Source organism: Miscanthus floridulus, chromosome 17 (assembly GCF_019320115.1).
Source record: "Miscanthus floridulus cultivar M001 chromosome 17, ASM1932011v1, whole genome shotgun sequence".
Taxonomy (NCBI): Eukaryota; Viridiplantae; Streptophyta; class Magnoliopsida; order Poales; family Poaceae; genus Miscanthus; species Miscanthus floridulus.
Genome location: NC_089596.1, coordinates 62,948,910 through 62,968,398, shown reverse-complemented (window position 1 = coordinate 62,968,398; position 19,489 = coordinate 62,948,910). Strand labels below are relative to the sequence as shown.

Sequence of the window (19,489 nt, the reverse complement as noted above, 5' to 3'; positions counted from 1 at the left end):
ATGCCCTGGATTGGACAACATTAATCTACTATGCTGCTAGCTAACGAGAACACCATGCACATACTGGATAACTGAAGCAAAAATTAAGGAAGCACAGCTTAAGGCCTAAGCAGCTGATAATAAAAGAGCAGGTCTACACTCTGCAGCACTTATTAAACATCTCAGATTTTCTCCCAGGAATTAACACGCAGGGGCTCGGTTGCAACAGAGCATGAAGAGCCAAATCAGCGAAAAAGACCTATATTGACTTCAGTTCAGATAGACAACTACTAGATAGGATGGGACATGATATTGAGCGGACTATCACCTAAACATAGCACAGGCACAGTTCAGAGCATCGATCACTTTTGTGCCTCCGCCTTCTCCTGCTTCTTGGCCTTGGCAGCCTTCCAGGCAGAGTTGTGAGAAACAGTCTCCTCAACAACCTTGAGTGGTGCAAAGCTGAAATCTGAAGCAGATATGCGGTTTTTGTACTCTGGATTTGCCTCCAGAAACTTATCCACATCACCAGCACACCTTGCACGCTTCCCATTGGGCATGACATAATATGTGTCTATTTTGCTGTAGTCACTCATAATCACTAGCCTCTCCGTCCCTGGTGGAGGCTTTGGTATGTTGGGATTGTCCAAAACCCAGATGCGGCTGCTGTCATACTCAATGTCAGCAACATCTTCACAAGAGCAGTCTGGTCGTCTGCTGCAGAACCATGGATCCTTGGTGAAGTTCTCACGAAGTGTCTCAAATTCTTCTTTTGGAACTGTACTCCATTTGTAGCACTTATAGCATTGCACTGCATACAAGGCAACATAATCTTTGGTAGAACCCCGTTTTCTCTGTCAAATAAGATGGGTCTTTGTTATTTTCTTTATTTATGGAAAGACAAAAGAAAATCTAAATCAGCAAAGATTATGGCAAAAAGAACAACTGTGAGAAGGATGTTTGCATGACAAAGCAGAATAATGGAAAATCTTTACAACAACCACAGTGAAAATGAAAGCTGCCACACAAATATATAAAACTACAATAGACCATTTCTGTACCACAGGATAATGAAACCTGCTAATATTCCATTGCACAAAATGGCTTTAGCTTAACTCCATCTGATGCTGCACAGTGTTTATAGCAACCTTTTGCGTATAGTTGCACAGAAGTCAATATTCCATTGCATACAAGTAACTGTGGCAAAAGATCTAGCCAGGAATTATGTCGATCAGGGAAAGAAGTGCCGGAGAAAATATGGACTACTAAAGAAAATATGCAATACAAGATCTGGGTGCTGCTGTGGAGATGGAGGTCAGCCCACAATAAGGCTAATGCAGGAGGGAGAATGGCTAGTATTGCAGAAGTCTGTAGCTCAACGGAATATTATCTGATGTTTTTTTGCTAGGCTGAAGGAATCAAATAAGAAAGACAAGGGACGAAACCAGTCCGGGGTTGCACCCCCACCTGATTACTATACGATTAATTGTGATGCCTCCTCCTTATGCTCTGATTTCAAGAAAGGAGGATGGGATTTTGTAGGATCTCTGGTTGGCCTATACGACGGGGAGGGGGAGGGGGGGGGGGGGGGGGGGGGGGGTTGAGGTGAATAGGCCTGTCAAAACAAACACTCAAACTTTTATCAAATTCACCCTGCGTCATTGCCGCTCTGGAGGACGGCACTGCTGGGCCAGAACAACGGCACTGGCACACCTGCAGACAACTTCGAGTCACAGCTCAAAATCCGTGAACGAAAACTTAGATCAGAGAAATTTTCCAGCTTACTGCAGGTATGACAATCACAGATCAAGAGCTAGAAGTATGAGGAACACCACACACAAGTAGATCGATTAGAAACCCTAGAAATCACCTCAACCACAATATGTCATGCAAGTAATGTAAATCAAGCACAAATGACACAATGATTTATCCCGTGGTTCGGCTCGCCACCAAGGCTTGCCTACCTCCACGTTGTTGAGGTTAGCTACTAAGGCTTAGGGCTTTCCAACTCTTCTTCGTTCTCAAGTCAAGAGACTTAACTCTTGAAATGAGGGGTGAGTTTACTAGCTTCAAGAAATGGTTACAAACCTCCCGAGGCTGCCACACAAGTTGGTAAGCTCCACGGGCGACGCTCTAGCTAGGAGCCAAGCTCTAAGAGTAACAAACACAACCGCCGGCCAAAACGTGAACCAAGTACTCTTTCGAGTTGAGGAATTAATGGAGCTGCTCTCTAATCGAGTTTTAGACCCTTTTCCCTCAAGTATTAATGGGGAAATCAATAAATTTGCTTAGGGGCTTGAGGTCAACAATGGAGGGAGAGAGAGAGAGAGCTCCTTTTCTGTTTTGGACGAACTGGAATGAGCAAGAGCCAGAAGAGAGACGTTGGGGAGGAAGATGATGGGTATAAATACCCCCTCAGCCCCAACGGTCACTTAAGTCGCGGCAGTGCCTCTCTTCAAGTGCGGCAGTGCCGCACCACGCAAGACAGCAATGGTAAGAGTGAAGTGTAGACTGTCTTGGCTATGAATCTGAGGATGCATGTGTATGTTTGAACACTTGGTAGCACATATTAGCTTAAGTATTGTGTCCCCCTTTATAGTACGACTTTTCTTATACTCAAATTCAAAATATAAAAGAATTTAAATCTCCTTTGAGTTTGAAGCCATCTATATTTGTAATTGGGGGCTCCTCCGTTTCGTGTAGCATCCTCCAACATGAATTCCCTACTTGTCATCTCGATAAATCTTATTAGTTCTACAATTGCGTGGTCATTATCACCAAAACCCACAATTAGAGTTTGATTGCACTTTCAATCTTCCCTTTTTGGTGATTGATGACAACCCAATTAGAGCTTACAAAAGTTATAAAATAAATACTGAGATTTTCGAGACATGGGTGTAGAGCCTCCCCCTAAATATGTAAATGAGGATTTGAATTCCCATTTTGGCATTTAGAGGCCAAAATTCACATTTTTAGTTAAGGTGCTGGGGCTCCCCCTACTTCCATGCCTCCTGTGGGGTGCTACACAATGTGTCACAGATATAATCGTGATGCAAATGACATTTCATGCATAGCAAAGTTTGCTGCAGCAGCAAGGTGTAGCACTGTCGCACTGGGAGTGCGGTATTGCCGCACTTACTGCAACAGCACAAGTTCACCAAGCACCACACAACAGATTATGATTGAAAAGATAAACAATCTAGCACAATTATGATGACAGCTAAACACACAAAAAATACATGTCCATATCCGATACAAATAGAGTCAAATAGGTAGCATTATTACACAAATTAGAGTTTTGAGCGACTCTCAAACTCTCCACCTAACAAAGACTACTCTCAACGGATATGACATGAAGCTACAGTTGAGAACACATGGCGTCAAAAAGTTGTTGATCCCTCTAATTTTCTCCCCCTTTGGCATAAAGCACCAAAAAGAGAAGAAAAGAAGAAAAACCAACAAACTCACTCCTCTTGTTGGATGCCCTCCCAATCAACATCATCACCTCCAGCAGCCCTGCTACCTTCTGCAGCAGTCCCGGTGTCGCCACCATCATCATCCTCGTCGTCGAAGTCAATACGGGCACGACCCTGTCGGTGAGTGGTGACGGTGAAGTGGCTGGAACGTCTCACCCCCTGTCTCAGAGAGTACTCAGCAAGGGTCTCCTGCCAGCCCGCGTCACGTCCCTGCTTCTCCTCCTCATCGTCATCAACTGAGTCTGTGTCTGAAAGACTAGGAATGTCGTACTGTGGAGGGGGTGGTGGTGGAAGGTGATCTCCACGCTGCTCTAGCTGTGTCTCAGGCTCGCTCAGCTGCATAGGTGCACTTGCTAAATATTGCCTTGAGCCACTTTCCAAATTTCTTCATCTTGTTGTCCTTGCGAGACCTAGAGTGAGAGGACTCGGGAATGTCCTCATGAGCATGGGAGCCTCCCGCGGCCTGGCTAGCTGCTGCAGGCTGGGTCTTCTCAATCTTGTAGACGGTGTGCATCCCGTCTTTTGGAAAGCTAATCCCTGTGACCCTCTCAATCAAGAACATGAGGTAAGGAGCATAGGGCAGCCCCTTCCTCCCATCCTCCATAACAAGCCTCAGCTCATGCCAAATAAACTGAGGGATATTGAACTTATCCCCTCCTGGAGCAAAGCGAGCTAGCACGTTCCTCACATATCCATTTATGTCCGCGGCTGCTCCATCCTTGGGATTGATAATGTTCCTGATGAGGTTGTTTAGGATGTAATAGTAACTACGCAGCCCACTCCTTTTGCCATCAGCAGCCCTACTGTCTCTCCACATGTATCTGATGTCACGGATCTCTGCTCTGGGCTCATCATGAATGTGAGTGTAAGTCCGATGCTCTTCCTCAAAATCCAGAATCCGACTGAAGGTGACAAAATCAACACGGTAGTGTCGACCATCCGTCATCCAATGTATCTCAGCAGTGGACTGATCATAGAAGTAGGTGGCGTGAAACTGTGCAAGTACCTCTTCATTCCAGTTATACTGGAAACCCATGATATCGGAGAGCTCAAAGCGGTCACAGACCTTGATCACCTTGTCAAACTCAGGCTCCTCCTTTTTCTGTATCTCATCCCAGTCAATATACTGCATCTTCCTTATCTTGGTCTTCCTCGCACCAAAGATAGCAGTGGCATAGAAGTTGGAATTTAATCCCTAACTCACAAGAGTTCATGAGCCAGACACTGAACTGTGTAGAACACTTGGCCTCTACCAACAAGCTTGGAGCCAGTTGTTAATGGAAGCGTATGTTTCCGTTAAAAAAAGGCAAAAGAAGAGGAAGTGGATCCAACTTAAAATAAGGTAGAATCCCCCAATTTCTTCCACCATTTGTTCAAATTATGCTTAGAACATATAACTAAAGTCAGTGGCAGAGCTGGTCAATTTTCACACCTAGGGCCAGCCACTAAGTACATAAGATGTCTATATTGGGTCAAATACCGATGTTGTCATAAAACTAATCCATAAATGCATGATTTTAGATGATATTTCATTCATACGCTCGAATCCACACCATATAATTAATAAACTCCCATTGCAGATCTTGAGTAATGGGTGAAATACCCAAAAATATTGAATAATAACAGTCCTAGTTTATTGTTAAAAAACATCTCATTCATTCATATATGGGAACTGGCATGAGAATGTCTGAATTGGGAAATTCAACATTAAAATACAACTTGGGATGGGAAATCGGGAATTTATCTTCTCTAGTTGCCTTATCGAATGCACACAACATTAAAATTAGCCAGCCTCGCTACTGTCGTATGAGGTGTACTAGGTTGTTGGCAACGCGCCACTGCAGTGTGCCCGCCACAGCTCCGAGCCGGCGAGCCCTGCTGCAGCCATCTGCCGCCAGTCGCCCACGCCTCATGCCGTGACGCTGGGTCGTTGGCCAGCGGTCGTGCCTCCCAAGAATGCAGGTGGAATTTGGCGTCGAGCAAGGATGCACTTGGTGGCCGGGTGGGGAATCGTTGATTGGGGAGGGTCTAGGTGCCTGCGTGCTGTCGCGGCGGTCGCTAGGGTTTGTCAATTTCGCGATGGTGATTGGGAAGTGGGCGAGTCACGAACTACTGTGAAGGATGAGGGAGGCAACGAGAACACAGGGTTGACGCAGAGCAGGCCGACGGCTGAGACAAGGAAAGCGAAGGAGGTATGGGCCTTTTCCCTTTGCTGTTGCGTCGACGCCATAAAAATTTCAGAGGGATATATGGAGTTTCTGGTGGCCGTAGGCCCATATCCGCCCCTGACTAAAGTAGCGTCACAAACAAACATTGGTGTAAGAGCTATGGCATAAACAACTTTTAATGTACCTAAGCTTTCAGTTGTTCCTCTTCCACCTCCCAACTGTACATGAGTGGCACAAAATGTGTATGCCTTGTGTCAAGCACACATAAATATGAATACATGCAGCATAGTTACCCCTTCAATCAAAAAAAATGGTGCATGGCCACCTCATGAACATCAAAGTAAGGGAAATATTAAACAAATGATGAATATATTGCAAATACATATTTATCTTTCACAGAACAGTTATCTGTGGCTAAGATACTGTTAGCTGTAAGACATAATCTGCTGCTGACCACTCACTCTTTGTTTGCTGCACAACAGATTTGGCAATAGGTCATTCTCTGCTGTCCTAGTTGCTGTAGCAGTAGGGCAATAGGCCACCACTGGTACATTAGTTGGTAACTAATACATTATCCATGTCTTGGTAGTGGGCTGAGGTAGGAATTGTACTGCTAATACTAGGAGTAGTTGGGGTTGTACTCAGCCATGCTCATGTGTACCTTATAGTTGGTACATGAGTTGTATATACTCTACCTCTATGCAATGAAAACAGACAGTTCAATTGCCACAAACCAAAAGAGCAGAGCTTTGGCCAACGTTGGTGCTTGTGCTGTGTGTGCCTATGCTCACCCTTTCTTCTACCTCTAGCCATAATGAGTGAGTGTGTGATGGTAAACTTATTGCTTACCTGTGCAGGGCAGTGAGGGACCAACAAGTGGCATCGGAGCCGTACAAGTCCGCCTGCATCGCCGGACTAATCGCCGGCGATGGCACCTGGCTTGGAGACGGGCGACAGCAGCGGAGCTGCGGGAGGCGGCCGTGCTATTGGGGCTGCCCAGCCACGACAGGAGGTCGTCGTGCGCACGGTACGGGAGGTCAGCGACACTACTTGGCCACAGTTGACTTGCACCAACTATGGCGAGTGGGCGATGACCATGAAGGTCAAGCTCAGAGCCCGACGGCTCTGGAACGCCATCGACAAGGGCACCGACGTAGAAGAAGGTGACATGTCAACGCTGGAGGCCATCCTCGCTGCTGTGCCTGCGGAGTACCGGGAGCCGTTGGGGGCGAAGAAGTCTGCTAAGGAGGCGTGGGAGGCCATTGCAGCGATGCGCGTCGGCTCTGATCGCGCAAAGAAGGCGACGGCCTAGCTGCTGAAGTAGGAGTACGCCAACCTCAAGTTCAAGGATGGTGAGTCAGTGGAGGACTTCTCCATCCGTCTGCAGTCGCTCATCAACAAGCTAGGGAGCCACGACGTCACCATCAATGAAGAAGATGCGGTCTCCAAGTACCTCCACCATGCCGGTGAAGTACATCCAGATCGCTCTCTCCATAGAGACGATGCTGGACCTATCCACCCTCACCATTGAGGATGTGACAGGTCGTCTGCGGGCGGTGGACGAGCGCATGGAGCAGGCCACAGCAACGACGGACAGCGGCACGCTGCTGCTGACAGAGGAGTGGGCTGCCCAGATGAAGGAGAAGAAGTCCAAAGAAGCCTCCTCTAGCCGCGGTGGCGATGGCAAGCGCTGCAGCAAGGCTTCTTCGAAGAAGAAGAAGAAGGTCGACTTCAACGCCTGCCGGCGCTGCGGAAAGACAGGCCATTGGACAAAGGAGTGCCCAAATCGCAAGCAGGAGAAGAAGGCTGAGGCTCATTTGGCGCAGGCTGCTGCTGATGATGAGGCCACTCTCCTGATTGCGACGTTCTGTGCACTGCACGACGTTAAGGCCAAGAAGAAGGGAGAGGTGATGGCGGTGGAGCATAGGAAGGCTCTGAAGGCTGTCAACCTCGACGAACCGCGCGCCCAAGTCCACCTCGGACGTGTAGGCGGCGAGCAGGAGCAGCGGTGGTACCTGGACTCCGGCGCCAGCAACCACAAGACGGGCTCCAAGACAGCCTTCTCCGAGCTCGACGGCAACGTGACCGGTACGGTGAAGTTCGGTGACGGCTTAAGGGTGGCGATCCGAGGGCGCGGCACCATCATCTTCAGGTGCCAGAACGGCGGGCACCGCGCGCTGACAGATGTATATTACATCCCGCAGCTGCGTTCAAGCATCATCAGTATTGGCCAGCTGTATGAGCGCGGTAGCGAGGTGCTGATCAAGGACGACGTCCTCAAGATCAAGGACCGGGAGGAGCGGCTTCTTGCCAAGGTGAAGAGGTCCCGGAACCGGCTGTACCTGCTCGACTTGAAGGTGGAGAAGCCCATCTGCTTGGCTGCACAACGCACGGAGGAGCCGTGGATGTGGCACGCCCGCTATGGCCATCTCAGCTTCGACACCCTCGGCAAGCTGGAAAAGATGGTCTGGGGGTTGCCTCACATCGAGGACGCAGGCGAGCTGTGTAACAGCTACCTGGCCGGGAAGCAAAGAAGTCTGTCGTTCCCGAAGACGGCGAAGTACCGCGCGGCAGAGGCCCTCGATCTGGTCCATGGTGACCTCTGCAGACCGATCACGCCGGCGACGCACGGCGGGCGCAAGTACTTCATCTTGCTGGTGGATGACTGGAGCCAGTTCATGTGGCTGCAGCTTCTGACCAGCAAGACCGAGGCAGCGAAAGCGGTCAAGAAGTTCAAGGCGCGCGCGGAGACGGAGAGCGGCAAGAAGCTGCGCGTGCGGCGGACTGATCGCGGCGGTGAATTCATCTCTGTAGAGTTTGCAGCGTACTGTGCGGATCAAGGTGTGGTGCGCCACCACATCGCGCCGTACACGCCGCAGCAGAATGGCGTGGTGGATAGGCGCAACCAGACAGTGGTCAGCATGACGAGGTCGGTGGTGAAGGCTAAGAAGATGTCGGCGAAGTTCTGGGGAGAGGTGGTGACCACGGCGGTGTTCATCCTCAACCGCGCGCCAGGCCCTGAAGGGCAAGACGCCATTCGAGGCTTGGCATGGACGCAAGCCGAATGTGTCCTTCCTCAGGACATTTGGCTGCGTTGGCCATGTCAAGAACACAAAGCCCCACCTCGGCAAGCTGGAGGACAGAAGCACGCCCATGGTGCTGTTGGGCTATGAGGAGGGCAGCAAGGCCTATCGACTCTATGATCCCAAGGGAGGCAGGGTGGTGGTCTATAGGGATGTAGTGTTCGACGAGATGGCTGCTTGGGATTAGAAGGATCAAGGCGCCGGGGTAGCTACTGGTATCAGCAGCACATTTGCTGTCGAGCACTTGGTGATCCAAGGAGGAGATGATGGCGCTAGAGAGCAGGCTGCTGCTGGAGAGCAGGCTCCACCAGCAGCGGTGCATTCACCTCCACCACAGTCCCCTGCGACGGCAGCACAGGGGACACCCCCACTGGAGTTCACATCACCACCCACCGACATCGACAAGTTCGTGGATGCTTTCCATGATGGCGAGGAGGTTTGGTTTAGGCGGGTGGACAACCTTGTCGACGAAGGGGGAGCTCCTGGGCTAGCTAGCCGGCTTCTGAATGGCCCAGAACTACTCCTTGTCAGCGCAGAGGTGCCGCCGACGTTTACAGTGGCTGAACGTGATGCCAATTGACGCCAAGCGATGTTGGAGGAGATGAGGGCGATCGAGGACAATGGGACATGGGAGCTGGTGGATCCACCGGTGGGCTGCAGGCCGATCGGATTGAAGTGGGTCTACAAGGTGAAGCGGGACGAGTGCGGCGCCATTGTCAAGTACAAGGCTCGGCTTGTCACCCACGGCTTCGTGCAGTGTGAGGGCATCGACTTCGAGGAAGCCTTTGCTCCGGTGGCGCGAATGGAGTCCGTTTGCTTGCTGTTGGCCATAGCAGCAGCGAAGGATTGGTGCGTCCACCACCTCGACGTCAAGTCTGCGTTCCTCAACGGCGAGCTCGCGGAGACGGTCTTCGTCAAGCAAGCTCCGGGCTTCGCCGTCAAGGGCGCTGAGCACAAGGTGCTGAAGCTACGCAAGGCGCTCTACGGGCTGCGGTAGGTCCCTCGGGCGTGAAACGCGAAGCTCGACGCCACTTTGGGCGAGCTTGGGTTCACTCGCTGCACCACAGAGCACGCGCTGTACACGCGGCGACGGGGGAGGAGCTCATCGTTGGCGTGTATGTGGATGACTTGATCGTCACTGGAGAGCGCGGGCGGAGGACATTGACGGCTTCAAGCGCGAGATGGCTGCTCCTTTCAAAATGAGCGATCTCGACGCGCTCTCCTACTACCTCGGCATTGAGGTGAGGCAGGGGAAGGAGCACATCTCCTTGGGCCAGCGCGCCTATGCGGAGAAGCTCCTATAGCGCAGCGGCATGGCGGAGTGCAAGCCGTGCGCAACTCCAATGGAGGAGCGGCTGAAGCTGTCCAAGCACAACATGGCGGCGAAGGTGGACGCGACGCGCTACCGGAGCATCGTCGGCAGACTACGCTACCTCACGCATACTCGGCTAGACATCGCGTTCGCGGTCAGGTATGTTAGTCGATTCATGGAGGAACCGCGTGAGGATCACTGGACGGCAGTGAAAAGGTTGCTGCGCTACGTCAAGGGGACGCTCGATCAAGCGATCATCTTCCCCAAGAGTGGCGGCAAGGGTGGGCTGCGGCTCACGGTCTTCAGTGAGGTACCCCCCAAGGCAAAGGAAGGTGAGCTAGAGCTCACTGTTTTCAGCGACGCAGACATGGCGGGCGACATCGATGGGCGACGGAGCACCTCTGGTGTGCTTGTGTTCCTTGGAGTAGCCCCCATCGCCTGGCAATCGCTGAAGCAGAAGATTGTGGTGCTGTCGACGTGTGAGGCGGAGTACGTCGCAGCGGCCACGGTGGCATGCCAGGCTGTCTGGTTGCGCTGGCTGCTGGGCAAGCTGACCGGCGAGGAAGCTCACCCGCCAGCTCTGATGGTGGACAATCAGCCCGCTATCGTCCTCGCCAAGAATCCTGTCCTCCACGACCGGAGCAAGCACATCGACACCAAGTTCCACTTTCTCCGGGACTGCGTCGATGGAGGGCAGATCGTCATCAAGTTTGTCGAGACCGGCAAACAACTCGCTGACATCCTCACCAAGTCACTCGGGCGCCTGCGGTTCATGGAGTTGAGGAAGATGATTGGCATGGATGAGGTCAAGGCTTTGGGTTAGCGGCAGGATTAGGGGAAGAATTGTAAGACATAATCTGCTGCTGACCTCTCACTCTTTGTTTGCTGCACAGCAGATTTGGCAATAGGTCATTCTCTGCTATCCTAGTTGCTGTAGCAGTAGGATAGGCCACCACTGGTACATTAGTTGATAGCTAATATATCAGCCATGTCTTGGTAGTGGGTTGAGGTAGGAATTGTACTGCTAGTACTAGGAGTAGTTGGGGCTGTACTCAGCCATGCTCATGTGTACCTTATAGTTGGTACATGAGTTGTATATACTCTACCTCTATGCAATGAAAACAGCCAGTTCAGTTGCCACAAACCAAAAGAGCAGAGCTCTGGCCAACGCTGGTGCTTGTGTTGTGTGTGTGTGCGCCTGTGCTCACCCCTTCTTCTACCTCTAGCCATAGTGAGTGAGTGTGTGTGCTGGTAAGCTTACTGCTTACCTGTGCAGGGCAGTGAGGACCAACATTAGCAAGGTAGCAATAATCTATCTATACTGTTGCGCTCATTCGCCTAAAACATCCACTTTTCAATCTAATTTAGGTATAGCGATTTCCTATACTGTTGTCTTCTGCGTAGTTAAAAAAAGGGCACATTTGGCAAACTAACACCACTACTTTTATTTCATACTCTACTGCTGATTGCTGGTTATAGAACATATATTATCTTGGAATCCTAAGAACTGCAAAGTTACTAAGATCCCCACAATGGCTGGGTGCCTGGGTCACAGGAACACATGGATCTTCAAAACCTGCCTAAATGGATTTAGACTATGTATCACTTGGATTTCTAAGAACAGCAAATGATTGTTTTGTTCTCTTGAATTCCTCCCTGTTACTGGCAAATAGCCTTAGACATTTACACCTAAAATCTGAAGAAATGCATAACAGTATCACTTGGATTTCTAAGAACAGGAAATGATTGTTTTGTTCTCTTGAATTCCTCCCTGTTACTAGCAAATAGCCTTAGACATTTACACCTAAAATCTGAAGAAACGCATAACAGCACACCAGCAACTTCGGTAATAATAGATGTAAAACACGTTGTCTGCATCGATTCACCTAATAAAAACAGTGCATGACATGAAAGCAACAGCTAATTGATTATACAACACTCAAAGAGCAAATCATTGGGTGCTTTAGAACCAATTTCGGAAAGATACTTTTCTTTTTATCAAAATGTATTGCGGAAGAACCTATGTGTGGACCCAACCCTAGTCCTCAATGTCTTTGGAACTAAAATTGAACGAAGGCATGCATACTATAGTACGCTCTAGCACGCACACAAGCCTTTCGAGACAAAACAACCAGATGCGACAAGTGATTAATAGAGCCACTGCAATATCCAACAAAATCAACACCTGATAATGACATATCTGGCACAAAACGAACCACCCACATCAACATGCACGCCGCCAGGGCCACAGGGCAAGAAGGGGCAGGGGAAGAAGCCAAAGCTATAGCGCATTTCAATTCACAACCAAGGTACCAATGATCTGTGACGAGTGCGAGGGAGTGCAGACCTGAGAGCCTTGAGAGGGGGGTGAACCCAGGGTCGACCCTGTTGTCATGGCGGCGGCGAGGTGGCAGAGGGGCACAGGCGATAGAGGCGATGCGGGGATTGGGGAATGGCCGAACAGACGGCCTGTATGTAGGATGAAAACGGATCGGACGGATATCACCGATGTTATATTTATTTTCATATTTCTGTTTAGATTTGATTTGAATATAGATAATGTCAACTATGTCGGATATGATATGATTGGATATCGACATCATAAATATGCGATTTAAATATTCGGATGCGGATACGGTATCGGATGTTGATATCTGGACTCGGATATGGATAGATCTCAACTCCTCTAAACGGATTCGGTTTCGAATACGGTTGGAAAATATCCATACCGTTTTCATCCCTGGCTGTATCTGTACGTGAGGGAGAGGGCCTGAGAGGGTTTTCATCCCTGGCTGTATCTGTACGTGAGGGAGAGGGCCTGAGAGGGTTCGGAGCTCCTGTATTTGTATGGGTCGGAGGTCTGTTTGGTAAAGTCTGGCGCGTTGACTCGATTGGCTGGCGTTTGGTTCGTAACCGTAGTTTTGGCGTGCCAATATTGCTCAAGCTTGTCTATAGTGTTTTGCGTCACATTTTCACGCTAAAAGTCTGGCGAACTATTTCGTCGCCAAACCTGTGGCGCGGCCGTAACTGTGGTGTGGCAGGCCGAGGTAACCAGCCAAACAGACCAGCCTGGTTCGTATCTATAAACACAATAATGTTATTTGGAGACAGCGTATACAATACTACCATGTTTAATTACAATAATACTACCATGTTTAATTACTTGCATAGCTGTATATAGTTAGCCTGGCTGAGTTAAGATGCTATTTGGTTGCTCGCGTAAGAATATATTGCATGAGATAAATTAAGTAAATAAACGCAATCACCATATTTATTATTTATAACCATTTTTGTTTGCTCTTAATTTATCTAATTATTTCTTAATATTATCTAAAATATACTAATATTAATTAATATTCGCTATCATGCACTAACAATGTTATTATTTGGTAATTGCTCGCTTCTAGTGAGCTTATCTTGGGACCCAGGCTGAGGAGCGCTTTTTGCATGAGTTGAGCCAGGCCCAGAAAGCCATAGAAGCAACCAATCATTAAGGGCGTGTTTGATTTCACGATCCTGCCCGGCACGGCCGGCTAGCCTGGCTATGGCCAGCTCAAGCCTGGCCCCGATGGTGCAACTTGGTGTGTTTGATTCTTCTGTTCCAGTAGAGCCGACCTCAGTTCAGATTGCGTTTGTTTGCCTGGACAGAAAGATACGACGACCTTGCACTTACAACTTGGTAATGTTACTCCTACAACTTCCCTTCATCTTGTCTTTGGCATTTCGTCGAACATATGCTAGGCTGAACAAGAGAGCGGCAGCTGAACGACATGCTGCGGCTGCACGCCGGCGCTAGCACCATTTGCTTGCGCTCCTGCCCCACTGCTGCCGCACCTGCTCGCCACCGCCGGACAGCACAGTGCCGCCTCGAGGCCCTACGCGGTGGCCAGCCCCACCTGGATGACCAGAACGCCGCAAATCCATGGCAGAGGTGGACCTGGGCATGCTGGACCTGCTCCGAGGATGGCTTGTGAGGTGGACCTGGCCATCCATGGCGGAGGATGGCATGCGAGGAGGACCTGGATGACCAGCACGTCGCGGATCCATGGCAGAGGATGGCCTGCACGATGGACATGGCCAGCCCCACCGACGCAACACTGCAGGCCATCCTCGCAGGCCTCCCGCCGCTCGCACACCCATCTCGCGTCATCACCGCCGTCGACGCCGCCCGGGAGCCCCGTCTCGCGTCCTCCGTCGCCGCCGCGCTCGACTGCCGCGACGTCTCAGGCGGGGACACTGCGCTGCACCTCGCCAGAGTTGAGCACGGACAGCGGGATCTGCGGCACCGCGCCCTTGAGGAAACCGCAGCCGGGTACCCATCTGCGACGACCCCCGCGCGCAGCTCCCGCACCGCCGCCGGGTGCCGCGCCACCGCGAACGCGACGCCCAAAACGCGCAGCTCCCGCAGCTCCCGCACACAGCTCCCACACCGCCACCGCGAACACCACCGAGAACACCACACCACCGGGACGTGACTCGAGCGAGCGCTTCAGCGCCGAAGCCAGCCGGGCCGCCAGGAAACGGACTTGGATTGCGTTTGCTGGGAGGCAGGAGAGAGAGTGAGTTTTGCACCTGGCGGGCTGGGCTCGGTGGTGGGCCCAGGACGAGCTGTTGCAGCCCACGGGCGCAGCCAGGCCTCCGGGCCAGAAATCAAACACGCCCTAGATACTTGCATCCCGAGGTCTGGCTGGCGTATACGCTGTCAGCTGCCTACCAATCACAACAATAGACGAAAATACACACTAAAGCTCGATATAGAAATTAAAATTCCACCACTATCCACCCCGAGTCCCCGCACACATGTATTGAGTGCAGGATCGTCTTAAGGGGGTAGGCAACAAGTGCGACAGCGAGGGGCCCATGAATATATGTATGTATATAGTACTTACTTAGTATATGGCCCATTCAAATGAAAATTTAAAGGCCCTACACTTAACAAAAGTCCACCAATTAGGAATTAGCTTGTCATCCCTTCTTATTTCGATATTCGGCTTGGTTATTCCCATCACCGACACAGCGACGCCACTCCCTATCGCCCAGCCCAATTGCCAGACGTCACTTCATGACACCGCAAGGCCACGACATGCCAATGATGCTCTTATGCACACAACGAGGGACGGTGTGGGGGTATGGCCCCCAAGACATGGGCTGCATCCCCAGGGGTATCCCGGCCCACAAGGTTAAGACGTGCATGGCGTTGCTCGCGCGTGCACTGCAAGACATTGTATAGTACCAAATAGGCTACTTTACTTGTAACCCTACCTCCTCCAGAGTATATAAGGAGAGGTAGGGGTCCTCTAGCGGACGAGATCTATCAGATTGGATCTACATACAGATCAAATACAATACACCAAAGGCACAGGACATAGGGTATTACGTCGATCAGACGGCCCGAACCTGTCTAAATCGCTGTCTCTGCGCCTTGTGTTACCATCTGGTTCCTGATTACGCGCACCCCCACCGACAAATCTACCATCGCGGGATACCCCTCGGTGGACTGCCGACGATATTCTGTCGACAGTTGGTGCGCCAGGTAGGGGTGTGCACTTGATCCATGGCGAGCCAGATGGACCCTAAATCAACAATGCTTTCTCGTCGTCAATCTTGTGGAGATCCATGTCGGTTCATGACGACGATTCATCGCTGCTACACCAGCCCCTGCGACAGTAGATCCGATCTCGGAACCACCTCCGAGGTCGCCTTCACCAACAACTCACCGCCCGCCAGGTGTTCACCGTCAACGCCGACCAGATAACGCCATATGCCGCCGACCAGACACTCCGTCCAAAGCTAAGTCGCGCTTTAATATTTTTCTAAATATTCTCCGATCTTCGTTAATCGCCATAATGTTTCTCCGAGCTGTTTTCTCCATATTTGCTCTCCACACGATTTTCTGAACCCTCAAACAGTCCTGTTGATGCTCGGACACCTCCAGAGACGACCCTGTCTCTAGCTCCTCCCTACACGTGCACGAGCGTCTGCCCTCTGCGTTATGGGTGGTCGGCAGCGGCTCCTTAGCGACGCCTGTTCCTCCTACACGTGCACGGGCTCTGCGCTCGACGTTATGGACTATGGGCTAGCTAGGGCTGGAGACTCAGCTACATACTAACTGTTCGGACGGTTTATATTAAATATAAATATATTTTCACGCCAATTAATCGCCGAACTGCAAACGCCGTTTCATCACCATTGCTGATTTTTCTCCAGAGTTTATTTATTTGTACATCATGTACTACATGTTCTATATGTTTGTATTGTAGGATCATCGTCTAGGTGATCGAATCATCTGGTGCTCGGACTTCTCCACCAATCAACTGGTCAGACCGTTTGGTTCATGGACTCCGTCGCCGACTAGTTAATCGGACTGTTCGCCGGTCGTTTCTACTCAATGTTCACTTCGCCACCGACCAATCGACCAGACTGTTCGTCGCTCATGCTTCATCACTAGCGACGCCGGTTACTCCTCGGCCCTCGGATTCTTCGTGCTCGAGGACTAAGTGGGCACACTTCATCGCACGGACGTCGTCGCCTACGTCGGTGCTCAGACCTCGCCGCCTACGTCGGGCACTCCTCAGTGCTTGGACCTCGCTACCTATGCCAAGGACTCCTTGGTGCTCGGACATCGCCGCCTACACTGGGGACTCGGTGCTCGGACCTCGCCGCCTACGCCGGGGACTCCTCGCTCCTCGGTGCTCGGACATCGCCAGCGACGCCGGGGACTTCTCGCTCCTTGATGCTCGGTCATCGCCAGCGACGCTGGGGACTCCTCGTTCCTCGGTGCTCGGTCATCGCTAGCGACGCCGGGGACTCCTCGCTCCTCGGTGCTCGGACATCTCCAGCGATGTCGGGGACTCCTCGCTCCTCGGTGCTCGGTCATCGCCAGCGATGTCGGGGACTCCTCGCTCCTCGGTGCTCGGTCATCGCCAGCGACACCGGGGACTCCTCGCTCCTCGGTGCTCGGTCATCGCCGCCTACGCCAAGGACTCCTCGGTGCTTGAACATCGCCGTCTACGCCGGGGACTCCTCGGTGCTCGGACCTCGCCGCCTACGCCGGGGACTCCTCGCTCCTCGGTGCTCGGACATCGCCAGCGACGTCGGGGACTTCTAGCTCCTTGGTGCTCGGTCATCGCCAGCGACGTCGGGGACTCCTCGCTCCTCGGTGCTCGGTCATTGCCAGCGAAGTCGGGGACTCCTCGCTCCTCGGTGCTCGGTCATCGCCAGCGACGCCGGGGACTCCTCGCTCCTCGGTGCTCGGACATCGCCAGCGACGTCGGGGACTCCTCGCTCCTCGGTGCTCGGTCATCGCCAGCGACGCTGGGGACTCCTCGCTCCTCGGTGCTCGGTCATCGCCGCCTACGCCGGGGACTCCTTGGTGCTCAGTCATCACCACCGACGCCGAAGACTCCTCGTTCCTCAGTGCTCGGTCATCACCGCCTACGCCGGGGACTCCTCACTTCTCGCTCCTTGGTGCTCGGTCATCGCCAGCGATGCCGGGGACTCCTTGCTCCTCGGTGCTCGGTCATCGCCAACGACGCCGGGGACTCCTCGCTCCTCGGTGCTCGGTCATCGCTAACGACGCCTGGGACTCCTTGCTCCTAGGTGCTTGGTCATCGCCAGCGACGCTAGGGACTCCTCGCTCCTCAGTGCTCGGTCATCGCCAGCGACGCCGGGGACTCCTCGCTCCTCGGTGCTCGTTCATCGCCAGCGACGCCGGGGACTCCTCGCTCCTCGGTGCTCGGTCATCGCCGCCTACGCCGGGAACTCCTCGGTGCTCGGTCGTCGCCAGCGACGCTAGAGACTCCTCGCTCCTCGATGCTCGGTTATCACCGCCTACGCTGGGGACTCCTCACTTCTCGCTCCTCGGTGCTCGGTCATCGCTAGCGACGCCGAGGACTCCTCACTCCTCGGTGCTCGGTCATCGCCAGATACGCCGAGGACTCCTCGCTCCTTGGTGCTCGGTCATCGCCAGCGATGCCGGGGACTCCTCGCTCCTCGGTGCTCAGTCTTCGCTAGTGACGCCAGGGACTCCTCGCTCCTCGGTGCTCGGTCATCGCCAGTGACGCCGGGGACTCCTCGCTCCTCGGTGCTCGGTCATCGCCTCCTACGCCGGGGACTCCTCGGTGCTCAATCATCGCCAGTGACGCCGGAGACTCCTCGCTCCTCGATGTTCGATCATCGCCGCCTACGCCGGGGACTCCTCGCTCCTCGCTCCTCGATGCTCAGTCATCGCTGCCTACGCCAGGGACTCCTCGCTCCTCGGTTCTCGGTCATCGCCTGCTATGCCGGGAACTCCCTGGTTGGTAGGACATCGCCGGCTATACCGAGGACTCCTCGGTGCTCGAATCTTGTTACGTCTTGTCGGTGTGCTATCAAGCTGCTCCATGCTATTCGGATCAGGGTGCTGATCTTGGGCAGCACATCTGGGGTCTTGATACGCACATGTCGGACGATGTCGGCAAGCTTTTAGACTTCTTTTTCTTTGACCCTGCTACAAGATTCATTCTTCATCTTCCAGCAGGCTCGAGGACTAAGTGGGCACACTTCACCTTGCAGTGAATGTGCTTGTTCTCATCTCGAGGCTACGCCCGGGGACTGGCTGCCTGCTCGGTTGGTCTTCTACTTTCTAACCCTGGCGCCACATGACTACGTCACCTACTGTTAGGCTCGAGGACTAGCTATGGGGGTATGGCCCCCAAGACATGGGCTACGCCCCCAGGGGTGGCCCGGCCCACAAGGAGAAGCCTTGCGGGGCACAACTTTGCTCGGCGTCTCCCGTAAGACACCAGAAGGATATCCTGAAGATACTACGAGATCTGTTAGGATATGTATGATCCTAAGATTTCTATAATTAGTTATTACTTTTTGGTTATCTCTCAGATCTAACTGACTTGTAACCCTGCCTCTCGGACTATATAAGGCGGACAGGGACCCCCTCTAAAATCATGGTATATCATACGATAGCTAATACAAACCAATAGACCACAGGAGTAAAGTATTATGTCATACTGACGGCCTGAACCTGTCTAACTCGTGTGTCTCTATTGCCTTCTTGTTCTTGATCTGACGCTCCTCTACCGATCAATCTACCTTCGTGGGATACCCCTCAGAGGACTGCTGATGATATTCTATCGACAGACGGCCCCCACCCCCATGATGACTAGACGGGATCACCCATCGGCCATCATCAATCAGGTATTCAAAAATTAGATTATGACTGATTGAAAGGATGGGGTGAATAGGCATATCAGTACTGTCGGAAGTTTTGAAGTTTGGGCCAAAACTTCCGACGATTCCAACGTAAACTGATGGAAGTTCTTGCTCGAGTGCTGAGGCTGAGCTACGTGCTATGGCCACTGTGACTACAGAGGTGACATGGCTACGATTGCTTCTTGAGGACTTTGGTGTGCCTGCCACTACACCCACTCCTCTCTCTTCTGACAGCACCAGTGACCCGATCAAGCATGAGCTCAC

General features: G+C 52.1%; 1 protein-coding gene across 1 annotated transcript; it reads right to left on the bottom strand.

Annotated features, from left to right (window-relative positions):
* Positions 1–89: 89 nt before the first annotated feature.
* On the bottom strand, positions 90–12,486 carry LOC136518583 (methyl-CpG-binding domain-containing protein 4-like). Its single transcript, XM_066512253.1, has 2 exons — positions 12,366–12,486; positions 90–833 (listed from the first exon to the last, which is right to left on the bottom strand). The coding sequence occupies exons 1-2, from the start codon at positions 12,411–12,413 to the stop codon at positions 342–344; spliced, it is 540 nt and encodes a 179-aa protein (XP_066368350.1). The 5' UTR covers positions 12,414–12,486; the 3' UTR covers positions 90–341.
* Between the last annotated feature and the right edge of the window lie 7,003 nt (positions 12,487–19,489).

What these genes read in the sequence shown, in the direction of transcription:
- LOC136518583 (XM_066512253.1), bottom strand. Translation starts at nt 12,413, where the DNA reads ATGACAACAGGGTCGACCCTGGGTTCACCCCCCTCTCAAGGCTCTCAG. An exon ending in CCCCCTCTCAAGGCTCTCAG is followed by an intron (nt 834 to 12,365) that starts GTCTGCACTCCC and finishes CTTATTTGACAG; the next exon opens with AGAAAACGGGGTTCTACCAA.